General features: G+C 43.5%; 1 protein-coding gene and 1 pseudogene across 2 annotated transcripts in view; one reads left to right on the top strand and one right to left on the bottom strand.

The window, feature by feature from the left end:
* STOX1 (storkhead box 1) overlaps window positions 1–12,194 on the top strand; it is a gene marked incomplete at its 3' end in the record, with an annotated part of 49,103 nt that overhangs the window by 32,154 nt on the left and 4,755 nt on the right. The window contains exon 2 of the mRNA XM_079794342.1: window positions 10,174–10,326. Coding sequence (XP_079650468.1) covers window positions 10,174–10,326 — 153 coding nt within the window. The remainder of the gene's footprint in view (window positions 1–10,173; window positions 10,327–12,194) is intronic.
* On the bottom strand, window positions 11,010–11,918 carry LOC307112484 (large ribosomal subunit protein uL22-like; annotated as a pseudogene). The gene is made up of 3 exons: window positions 11,895–11,918; window positions 11,645–11,783; window positions 11,010–11,415 (listed from the first exon to the last, which is right to left on the bottom strand). The product of its transcript is annotated as a large ribosomal subunit protein uL22-like (transcript).

The following is a 12,194-nucleotide window of genomic DNA, read 5'->3' as shown; positions in this document are numbered from 1 at the left end:
TAGCTGAAACTCCTGCAGATCCTCCTTCTCATTGCGTGTCCCAGACTTGACATGATGTGGGTCGGGCAGCAGGAGCCCTAACATCTTTCCTGTAAGTACCCATCAGTATGTCCTTCTAGTTTCACAGCAGTTAAGGTGCTAAAGTACAAGCATTGGCTGCTATAAAATCCAGAAGCTTTAATCGAGGCCTCATTAAGACAAAGATTTTGCGCACAGCAGAAAATAGGAGGAGGAGATAAATGTCAGGTGTCTTTGACCAAGTATTTTGCTTAGAAATGAGTTTTGTTGTGGCATGCACAAACGAGGGGTAGATTTGTCTCAGAACAAGAAGTTTGGAGGTAGTCAGTCCGGGGCCAGCCCGGTGGCTCCGCAAGGCTTTCAGACACCTGGGCTCGCTCTTTCTCTCTGCTTTGCCTTCCGTAGTGGGTGGTATTTTGACATCATACTTGTCACCTCATGGTCACAAGATGGCTGCTTCCCTAATATCCAGGCTGGAAGAAAGAATCAAGAAAGAAAGGCTAACAGACAAAGGAAGGGGTTTTTCCTTGAGAGGCCTCCTCTGGCACTGCCAGCCAGCGAGCTGCCTTTATCTCATTGACCACTGTGATGGCCACTAGTTTCAAGTGAGGCTGGGACCCTGACCGGTTTGGCTCAGTGGATAGAGTGTCGGCCTGTGGACTCAAGGGTCCTAGGTTCAATTCTGGTCAATGGCATGTACCTTGGTTGTGGGCATATTCCCAGTGGGGGGTGTGCAGGAGGCAGCTGGTCGATGTTTCTCTCTCATCGATGTTTCTAGCTCTCTATCCCTCTCCCTTCCTCTCTGTAAAAAGTCAATAAAATATAAAAAAATAAAAAAATAAAGTGAGTCTGGGAAGTCAGGTAACACGCTCTCCTGCCTCCACACTAGAGGAAGACAAGGAAAAAGGTGGCTGGGAGTGTGTGCTGAATGTGCCAGTCCTACCTTATCTGCCATGAGGGTTGCAATAGAATATTACCCAGTAGAACAAAACAGGGCTAGCAGTGGCTTTGCCAACATCCTTTGTCTTTTCCCAGGTTTTCTCCAGATCATGGTCAGGACTGGTGTCTGGTCCATTAGGCTCTGGGAGTTGGGAAAAGAAAAGTCAGGATTGGCTGAGAAATCCATCATAGGCAGAACCAGTGCCTTACAAGAAAAACTTGAAGTACTAATAATGACGTGGAACAAGGGATGATCAAGTTTGATAGCCCTGTTTTGGGAAGAAAAGTTAAAGAGTGCTGCTACTGATAGAAGAACTGATGTGTGTCAGATCTTATTCTGGGCACTTCTGGATGTTTTCCCACAATCACTTTTGAGCCAGATATTGTTCATCATATTGCACAGTTATGGTCATTAATGACTACTTGAGGAGGACTCACAGTCTGTAAGTGGGCGTGGAAGATTTGAATCCAGATCTGCCTGACCAATTTCATGGCTCCTTTATTATCCTACTAGAGGCCTGGTGCATGAAATTCGTACATGGAGGAGGGGGTCCCCTCAGCCCAGCTTCACCCTCTCCAATCCAGGACCCCTCGGGGGATGTCAGACTGCCAGTTTTGGCCCAATCCCTGGGATCAGGCCTACACCGGCAGTCGGACATCCCTCTCACAATCTGGGACCGCTGGCTCCTAACTGCTCACCTGCCTGCCTGCCTATCACCCCTAATTGCCCCCCCTGCCGACCTGGTCACCCCCAACTGCCCCCCCCCCCCACTCCCCTGCCAGCCTGGTCACCCCATGCAGCCTGCTGTTGAGTCATTTGGTCATCCCTCACTAACCCCCCTGCTGGCCTGGTCGCCCCACGAAGCCTGCTGGTCATTACTGTTACTGTGATGGCATCCCGGACAATTTGCATATTCCTCTGTTATTAGATAGATGCTGCCTTAGGTATCCCAAGGCCCCACAGGGACAAGTCTGGCTCTCGTCCTTATGATAGTTATGCCCAAGCATCCACACTCTTCTGAGAATGGCATTCAGGAGGGGGACCCAGGAATGCCAAGTCCTAATCTTACCAATTATAGCCCTCATGTTGGGTTATCATTGCCTCCAACCACCGCTCTTCCAGTAGACCCAGAGCCCCTTGAGGGCAAGAACTGTGTCCTGTTCACTGTTGTATCCCCAGTAACTGGCATATGGTCGGTACTCAATAGGTATTTGCTGGATAAGGAATGAAGGACTGCTACTACTGTCAGTGTTTTTGTGTACTTAGTGCTACACTATGGTAGCCACTCATTACGTTTTTCTTAATTGACCCATGTATAAAGGAGAATATATCTCCATCTGATGAGGCCAGAGAGCAATTCATGGGAGAGCCAGTCGGCATTTGAGCCAGTCTTCATGACAGGACTTCTAAACACTTAGGTGTGGGGAAGAGTGCTGTAGGTGGAAGAAGTAAGGACAAGGATGCTGAGATGAGAAAGTACAGACTATTTAGGGAGAGGCTAGTTTGAATGGAGAGAAGTCACAGCTGAAGGGTAGTAATAGGTATTGCAGAAAAGGGATTGTTGCCAAACATGATTGGGAAACATTGGGTTAATCTAGGTTGTCCATAACAGTTCTTAGAACCTGTAACAATGCCACTGTGACTCCAAGCAGCATTTCTCAAACATTCAACCTTGACACTTTCTTAAAAAATTTATTTTTATTGATTTCAGAGAGGAAGGGAGAGAGATAGAAACATCAATGATGAGAGAGAATCATTGATTGTCTGCCTCTTGCACACCCCCTACTGGGGTGATCGAGCCCGCAACCCGGGCCATGTGCGGGAATGGAACCTGGGACCCTTTAGTCCGCAGGCCGACGCTCTATCCACGGAGCCAAACCAGCTAGGACGGGTCCTCTTTTTTTTGCAGAGCATTTCATAGAAAGAATTTTCCACAGAACACATTTTGGGAAATGATCCAGCAGCCCCACATTTATAGACAAGGAAACTGGGACCCAGACAGATGACCTACTCAGAGCCACATATCTCTGGAATAGAACCTCTGTCAGATTGACCGCCCGGTGTAATGCTCATTTGTAACGTAAAACTATGTGTATATGAAGGACACCCTTATTACAGGGAACTTTATTTTTATTCAAACAACAATCTTGGGCTAAAATTTCCCGTTTTTGTGCAGTAATTTTTTTAAAAAAACTTTTATTAGCGTTTATTTTATGCGGAATTTACTCCTGGGCCATAAGTTTTTGTTCCTTCCGTTTCTTCTGGGGTATCTTTTTCTTCTGTGCAAATTCCTCTTCTGGTTTAGGAACAATCTGCTCCTTTTCAGCAGGATCATCTCCAGGTGGCAGGGAGAGCTCATGCCCTCCACCCCTCCCCATGAGCTCTGTTAAGTTCTACTCCACGTCTTGGGGGAGCTTTGTTCACCCGGATGTGCTCAATGACCAGTGAGCCTACATCTACACCCTTAAGTCCAGCATCACTCTCTGCATATTTAAGCACGTGCAGCAAACATTCACTCGTTTTAGGCCACCGACCCGTGTCCAGCCCCACTGCTTAGCCTGGACACACCTCCCAACTCGACCATTGTAATGATAGAATGGGACACATGGAAAATGACATCCTTCACCCGGCCACCGCGACTCTGGTTGAGCATCGACCCAGGAACCAAGAGGTCACCGGTTTGATTCCCTTTCAGGGTATATGACCAGGTTACAGGTACATGCCCTTGAATGGAACCCAGGACCCTTCAGTCCGCAGGCCTGCGCTCTTTCCACTGAGCCAGACCAGCTAGGCGGGCAATTTGTGTTGTTTTAAGCCACTAAGTTTATGATCATTCATTTTGACAGCCTTATAAAACTAACACTCTTGGGTAAAGTCATTAACATATCCAATAGTAGAAGCCTTGACAGAAGAGAGGGTGGGACAGGGCACCACAGGGCTGGAAGAGCTTTGGGGCTGAATGTGAGTGAGTTTTATTGTTTTTAAAAAACGGGGGTCGGGTAGGGGGATTAAGTCTTTCACTCCCTTCCCTCCCAGGCCGGAGTCCCTGTATCTCTACCCAAAGTGAGGGGTAGTGGGAGTGGGGAAAGGCTGCTAGAGGCTCAAGGGGCTCCCTGAAGTAGGGCCGCCTCTGTCTATCCTGACAACCAAATCGCGTAGAGTCTCAGTCATAAGTGGCCCAAGTCCTCTGCAACTCAATTGAAGGTGGATATTAGGGGATGTATCACTTGAAAGGAATGCTAATTTACGAATCCTGAGAGGCTGAAGTGTGATTATTAAAGAAGGTAGCATTATGAACTCCTGGCTTGTTGAACAGCCCAGCCTTCTGAGGGAGGCCTTGAGCTTTTCAAGAGAGGGCATTTCCCAGAAGGGAAGCCGTTTGTCTGGGAGTCCAAAATAAACATCTCCGCGCTTGGGAAAGAATCTCAGCCGCCATCGTAGATAAACCGACTACCCTTAGACTACAGCCAGTTTTGGAGTCTTGGTGCGCTTTTGTCTCTGAACGTGGAGTAAAGTGTTTGCATTCTTTCATGTTACTAAAAGAACAGGGCGATATGGAGAGGGGCTTGCTTTTGCTGACCTGAAGCCGTTCATCTTCTTGTGTTCCCGTTTCGTTTGATTTTCTGAATCTATTCAAAGCCATGGACATTTTTGCACAGCGTCTTATCTCTGATGAGATGCACGTTGTTACAAAATACTTTCATTTTTAAAAGGTCAGGATTGATTTTAATGTTAAAGAAATTTGGAAATTCTGTACTGGATAAAAGTACAGTTTAAAATCAGGGAAGCTTCTTGGATTACTTAGAACAAAGCATCCTTTTTTTATTAAACTTGGGTGTATCGCAGGCTGTTTTATTCTTGCTCTATTGTCATCTCTAATGCACGTAGAAGATACCTTTCCCACAGTGTGATTCAATACAGGCGCCCAAAAAGATGGTCTCAGATTTCACGTGCCGGGTAATTAGCAGTTTGAGTGGCTCAGTTTAACTGTTTGAAGGTCAATAATGCATGAATTTCTGGCTGACTGCCTAGCAAAGAGTTCACACACACATTTGTATGGGACTAAACTTTTTTATCCTAGAGAAAATGTGTTTTGAATATGAAACAAGCAATGTTAGGATTAGTTTTGCCTAGAATTTAGTTTGATGGCAAATTCATGTTTTAGTATGACTCAAAAAAGTGCTGATGGGAATGCTTTCCAAATTTCCAAAAAACACTTTGTTCTGATGTTTGGTAGCACAGCCTCTTATGGATCTTAAAATCAAATGCAGGCACCCCAAGTTAAAAATGTCAGAATTTAGTGTCCAGCCCTGACCAGTTTGGCTCAGTGGATGGAGCGTCGGCCTGCGGACTGAATGGTCCCGGGTTCGATTCCAGTCAAGGGCATGTACTTTGGTTGCAGGCACATCCCCAGTGGGGTGTGTGCGGGAGGCAGCTGATCAATGTTTCTCTCTCATCAATGTTTCTAACCCTCTCCCTTCCTCTCTGTAAAAAGTCAATAAAATATATTGAGAAAAAAAAAGAATTTAGTGTCCATGAGGAAGCCCTTTTAGAATTTGTTTAGGTGCTTTAAAATGTAAAGATAAACTTATATTTATGGCTCAGTTGGTTGGAATGTTGTTCCATACACTAAAAGGTGTCGGGTTCGATTCCAGGCCAGGCACATACTGGATGTCATCAGTTTTGATAGTTGAGTTCTATATTTGCTGATTGGGCACCTGTATGCTGCATACATTTAATTTGCCTTCCACTATTTTCCCCCCAAAAGTAGACTTATAAGAAGTAATTGTTTTAAAACTCATAACTTGCTTTATCACAAATATAAAAAAATTTATATACCAACTATTTGGTTACATTTGGTTAATTCTCCCTGGGAAGAGCAGTGAGATACAGTAAGTTAAAAATGTTCTTTGCACAAAAAGTGGCATTAAATGTAGCAGGCACAAATCTGTGTGGTTCTGCTTTGTTGACAGTTTTTGTGAAACCAGTCTTTCAGCCTAAACACTTTCCCATTCTCCTGGCACCCCAGAGCACAAGGCTGTGTAAACACAGAGCATTGTTGTGAACTGTTTACTCTGCCCCACAGCCTCTCCTAGCCTTCTGATCCCTGCTCCTTCTCCAGGGGCAGAGGTCAGCAGCAGCAGGACTTAAGGATGCTCTTCAATAGCAGTGGAGGATAAAGCCAAAGGGCTGGCCTTCTCTGATTGTGAAGTCTGTAAGTGGGATCTTCTACACAGAAAGTTATTTTTGCATTTTAGTTATTGTATCCCAAAAACTCAAGAAATGCCAAAGTAACCAGAGCACACTGTGGCTGTAGCTTGAAAATGATTCCTGCTTCCGTCCCAGATGTTCCCATGTCACTCTGCTTTCCTGCATGAGAAACTCTTGATGATTTATGCACCTGCAGACGTATCTTAGCAACGACGGTGAAGGAAACGTACTGAGAAACTGCTAAGCTTTGTCTGGAAAGGAGCTCCAAAGCAGAGGTTACATGTGATTTAGCCTGTTCTCTAAAATGCAGATGATTTATGGTTGTATTAATTTTAAGGGAAAAAAGATAAGTCGTCTTTCTAGTTAATAGTAGATTTGTTTCCTCTTGCGGTGATCACTTCCTAAGGTGTATAAATGTTGAATTCCTATGTTGTACACCTGACACTAATATTGAATGTCAGCTATAATTAAAAATAAATTAAAACATAAAATTTTAAAAATAAAATGCACATTCCCCAAACCAGTAGGAATTATGAACACATCACGGTTCGATTCCCGGTCAGGGCACTGACGGTGCCTCAGTAGCAGATTTCCCAGCCCTGATAGGGACAAATGCGGGAGGTAACCAATCGATGTGTCTCTCTCTCCCCTTCATCCCCCTTTCTTCCATCTCTCTTTCCCCTCCCCTTACTCTCTCTAGAAATCAATGGAAAAAATATTCTCAGGTGAGGATTAACAACAACAACAAAAAGAAACATCAATGATGAGAATCATCAGTGGGGATCGAGCCTACAACACACAACTGGGGCATGTGCCCTAACTAGGAATGGAAGCGGGAAGCGAACCATGATCTTCTGGTTGATAGGTTGATACTCAACCACTGAGTCACACCGGCTGGGCTGATATTAAAACTTTTTAACTAAAAGCAGTCAGGGTAACTCCCCTTTTTCCAGATCCCTCAGGGCACAACTAATACAAAACATACTCTCTTTGTTTTATCATGTTAATTTTGACTGTTAACTATACTGTACCCACCTATTAAAAGATACATGTGTCTATCAATTTACTTTTCACCCAAGCCTTGGGGTTACCCCCTCCCTGCTTGCTTTCTCCCACCTCCCTAATCTGTCACCAGTGGATTTCATGTAACCCTCTTGTATCATCTCTTTTTAATGTATAAAATAAGCCACAAAACTGCCATTCTCTGGAGCACTGTCTCAATTGGTTGAGATTTTGCTTCCCTACAATTGTTGACAGTTTGGCTCAAACTCTCAAAAATTCTTTTTTTAAATATATTTTATTGATTTTTTATTTTTTTACAGAGAGGAAGGGAGAGGGATAGAGAGAAACATCGATAGGAGAGAAACATCAATCAGCTACCTCCTGCACACCTCCTACTGGGGATGTGCCCGCAGCCAAGGTATATGCCCTTGACCGGAATTGAACCTGGAACCTTTCAGTCCTCAGGCCGATGCTCTATCCACTGAGCCAAACCAGTTAGGGCTCAAAAATTCTTTTTAAAAAAAAATTCTTCACAGGGTTGAATGTTTCTTACGTTGACACCCCCTCCTCTATGAATTAAGGACTTCTGGTCCACACGGAGTGGAGGCAGGTAATCAATTTAAGATCACATACAAGAAAAAAAAGTCACAGCATTTTGGGAGATGAAGAAGAGAGATACATAAAAGTTTAAAGTCACTTATTTAAAATAGCACATAGTTATCTGAAAGCATACAAATATTTGAAATGATACTTTAATTTTGTGTTTTGTCTGGTTGAGGAGGGATGTGAAAGAGAAGAGAGTAAATCTCTGACCTGGAGAGAAAAAAGAAAGGCAAAGAGGAAATGAAGTTAAGGAGAGAGGTTTATTACCCTTGGCCCAGAGAGCACCATCTCTCCTCACTGCCCTTTGAAATGCTAATGAATTGATTAGCCCCTCATTGTAGCTTCTCAGAATCCAGTGGGATAGCCACAAGCACACCTAGAGGGGAGCCTTCCCCAGGCTGCCGAACTGCAGTTCTCTCCTGTGCTGTGACCTGAGGCCCAGTCTGCCAGGTAGAGAAGCGTAAGGAAACAAGAAAACAGACCAATGTGAGGTATAACTGCACACAGCTTATCAGTTTCCCTCAGGAAGCCCTTTATCTTATTACTAGAGGCCGATGCACGAAATTCCGAAATTCGAAATTCGTGCTGGAGTAGGCCTTCCTTCCCCCAGCTGCCGGCACCAGCTCCCCTCTGGCACCTGGCACCCAGCACCCGGGCCGGGACCTGGGCTTCCCTCTGGCCGCTGGCAGGCACTGGGGACCCGGGCTTGCCTTGCAGCCCCGGCTTCGTCCGGAAGGTCATCCAGAAGGACGTCTGGTCTAATTAGCATATTACGCTTTTATTATTATAGATGGGCCTCTCGCCAGCTTTGGCTGCAACCCTTTCCACCACGCCAGTCCTCACCACCTTCCCCTCAACAACCCTGCAGGGTAGCAGCTTCTAAACTGTCACTGCAGGAAATGTCTGGCTAAGTTTCTCAGTTCTTCAGCTTTCTTCGGGCTACACTTGACTCCCATACAGGCCATGTTTATTTGCTGAATGGTTAGCTACTTTAACATTGCTGTCGTTAGCACCCCAACCCCTGCCGCTCCAAAGAGTGGACATCACCTGGGAGGTGGTTGGAAATGCAGAATCACAGGTTCCTCTCCAGACCTTCCGAATCAGAATCTGCACATTAGCAGATGATTGCCAGCTGCACATTCAAGTTTTAGCAGCACTGCTGGCCTCTCTGCCTCTCTTCCTTTCTTGCCGCTTCATCTGCCAGAAACCACACTAAAATCACCTGGAGACTCAGGGCTCCTTCATAACCTTCATATTGGTTTTTAATTTCCTAATATTCTCCAAGAATTGCTCCTCAAACCCCCCTTTCTACCTTTCATCTCATCATTCCCATTCCTACCCATTCTCTCTCTGACTTTACAGAGATCAGATAACTTGCCAAGCTAATATTATTCTTTCTCTGCCTCAGTATATTTCTGGGCTTCTGCTACCCTCCGTTGGTTCCTTAAGTCTCAGATGAAGTAAAGTCTTCATAATTTCTAAGCTAGTTCTTCTACCTGTGCCTTTTATCCCCCGGGTATTTGGCAATGGAGACATTTTTGGTTGCTACAAATGTGAGAGAGACACTAGGTGGAGGCCAAGGGCACTACTAAATATCCTACAATGCACAAGACAGCCCCGTACAGCAAAAGTGAGCGTACACAGACCTCATCTTATAATGGAAACCCAGTATCACATCCTTGATCATGACTGCAGATTGTGCAAATGATGGCCAGATCACCATTTGTCAACCTGGAGCCTCTTGTTTTTCTTTCTAAGGAGACTGAGCTCTACATTGATGTGATTGAAGTCCCCCTGCAGGGTGCCTCTGGGGCCCTTCATAGTAATTGTGTGTCCCTTCAGAGTGATGTCAACATTTTCTGGAATGTCAGCAGTCTGATTGCTGAAAATGGTCTTCATCCTCACAGTAGATGCAGCAAAGAGTTCAAATTTTCTTAATCATTCCAATCAGGAAAGTGTGGAATGATGAAAATACTGAATTAGGTGTCAGTATTCCTGCTACTGTACTAGCTTTTAGGCCTTGGGACAATCACTTGAGCTTTCTATGGCTTTGTATATTTTAAAATATGAAAAATGCTTTGAAATACAATTGTCATATAAGCATTGTCAGACCTAAACTATGATAGCACTTTGTGACTTTCATACTCTTACTCTTTCTTGGACTGAAAAATACCACAAACTTCTTAAAAGTAGGGACTATAATGTAAACTCTTTTTTTCTACAGTGTCTATTCTTGTGCATGTCATGTTAACAGATTCCTAGTAAGGACTGATGAAAGAATAGCAATTCCACCTGCTATTCAATCTTTATAAATGTGCTTGATTCACTAATTTCAAATAGTTTACACTCTATCAAATTTATCACCTTTCCTTTTTTTTTTTTTTAAATCTCTAATTTAGGTGATGTCTTTCCAGTGCAAATGAATCCAATAGCCCAATCACAGTTTATACCTTTGGCTGAAGTTCTTTGCTGTGCTATATCTGACATGAATGCTGCTGAAATTGTAGTAACACAGGAATCACTGTTGGAGCATTTGATGAAACATTACCCAGGTAGGGTAACAAGTTTTTCTCTGTTAGTTCTTTGCATGTGTTTGATGGATCTCTTTACAAATAATCTTAAACACAAATGAGCTGGATGATATCCAAAGTTTTTTCTATTATAGAATCTTATTTTAGAGCCTTGCCAGGAAAAGGCCTGCATCAGCAAATTTGATAAGGGTATTTCTTTTACATTCCAATTAGCTTTTTTTAAAAAAATACTTAAGGCAATAAATAAATCAGACTCTGCAAAGGAAAAGTTCATCTTCTCCCCCCCAACACACCTCCTGTTCTTCCATTGCCACTTCCCAGAGGTGATAATTTCTATTGTCTATAGTTTCTTATGTATACTTTCATAAGTTATATTTGAGTATATGTATCTTTTTTTAATAACATAAATTGGATCATTCTATACGTTCTTTCTGCACTTTTTAAAAAACTTACATATTTTGGAGATCTTTCTTTATTGGCATAAATTGATCTAATTTTTTTCATATCCCAGTGTGTAAATGTACAGGAGTATTTTTTATTTTTCTCATTCTAAAATGAACATGCATATTGTAGAAAAATGTGGTTAATATAGAAAAGTAACCACTTATAGTATGGCCACCCGAAAGAAACCAAGGTTAACATATTAATGTATTTTCTTTCAGTGTTACACTTTTCTATGTGTTAGTATTTATTTTATGCTGAATTTACTCCTGGGCCATAAGTTTTTGTTCCTTCAGTTTCTTCTGGGGTATCTTTTTCTTCTGTGCAAATTCCTCTTCTGGTTTAGGAACAATCTGCTCCTTTTCAGCAGGATCATCTCCAGGTGGCAGGGAGAGCTCATGAGTGGGTGAATCCCCCCATGATCTCTGTAAAGTTCTACTCTGCATCTTGGGAGCTTCGTTCACCTGGATGTGCTCAATGACCAGAGAGTCTACATCTACATCCTTAAGTCCAGCATCACTCTCTGCATTTTTAAGCACGTGCAGCAAACATTCAGCACTCTTTTTAGGCCATTGACCATGTGTCCAGCCCCACTGTTTGGCTTGAGCACTCCAACATTGTAGAATGGCACACATTGAAAGTGACATTCTGCCCGGCTGGTGTGGCTCACTGGTTGAGTGTCAACCCATGAACCTAGAGGTCATGGGTTTGATTCCTGGTCAGGGCACATGACCATATTGCGGGCTCGATCCCCAGTGGGGGACATGGAGGGGTGGCTGATCAATGATTCTCTCTCATCCTTGATGTTTCTCTCTCTCTCTCCCTCTCCCTTCCTCTCTCTGAAACATATATTTTTTTAAACATATATTTTTTAAAATTACATCCTAAAGATACTTACTGGCTTTTTGGATATGCATACCCTTGATGACCTGGGCAGTTTCACAAGTGTTCTTAAAGTGAACACGAAGATTGGAACCTCTTGATTTGCATGGCTTTGTGCGGTTTTCTAAGTGAATAGCAATCACCTCTGACCGCTTCTGGGGAGTGCCTTCCAGTGTTACGCTTACACACACATTTTGAACACTGTTTTCACAATATAATTTTAAACCCTGCTATTTTGAAAGGGAAATTTCTTTTAAAAGTATCACCTTCCCAGTTTGAAAAACCACCATAATCCAGATTTTAGGTAGTTTGCCCTCACCCAAGCACAAACTGGATTTCATTTTCTCTTTAGCTTCTTAAGATGTAAGCAATGGGCCGAAACCGGTTTGGCTCAGTGGATAGAGCATCGGCCTGCGGACTCAAGGGTCCCAGGTTCGATTCCGGTCAAGGGCATGTACCTTGGTTGCGGGCACATCCCCAGTAGGGGGTGTGCAAGAGGCAGCTGATCTGATGTTTCTAACTCTCTATCCCTCTCTCTTCCTCTCTGTAAAAATCAATAAAATATA

The sequence above is a fragment of the Cnephaeus nilssonii genome (assembly GCF_951640355.1).
Source record: "Cnephaeus nilssonii genome assembly, chromosome: 16".
NCBI lineage: Eukaryota > Metazoa > Chordata > Mammalia > Chiroptera > Vespertilionidae > Cnephaeus > Cnephaeus nilssonii.
The sequence above is the reverse complement of the archived record's forward strand: the minus strand, read 5'-3'. Positions and strand labels throughout refer to the sequence as shown.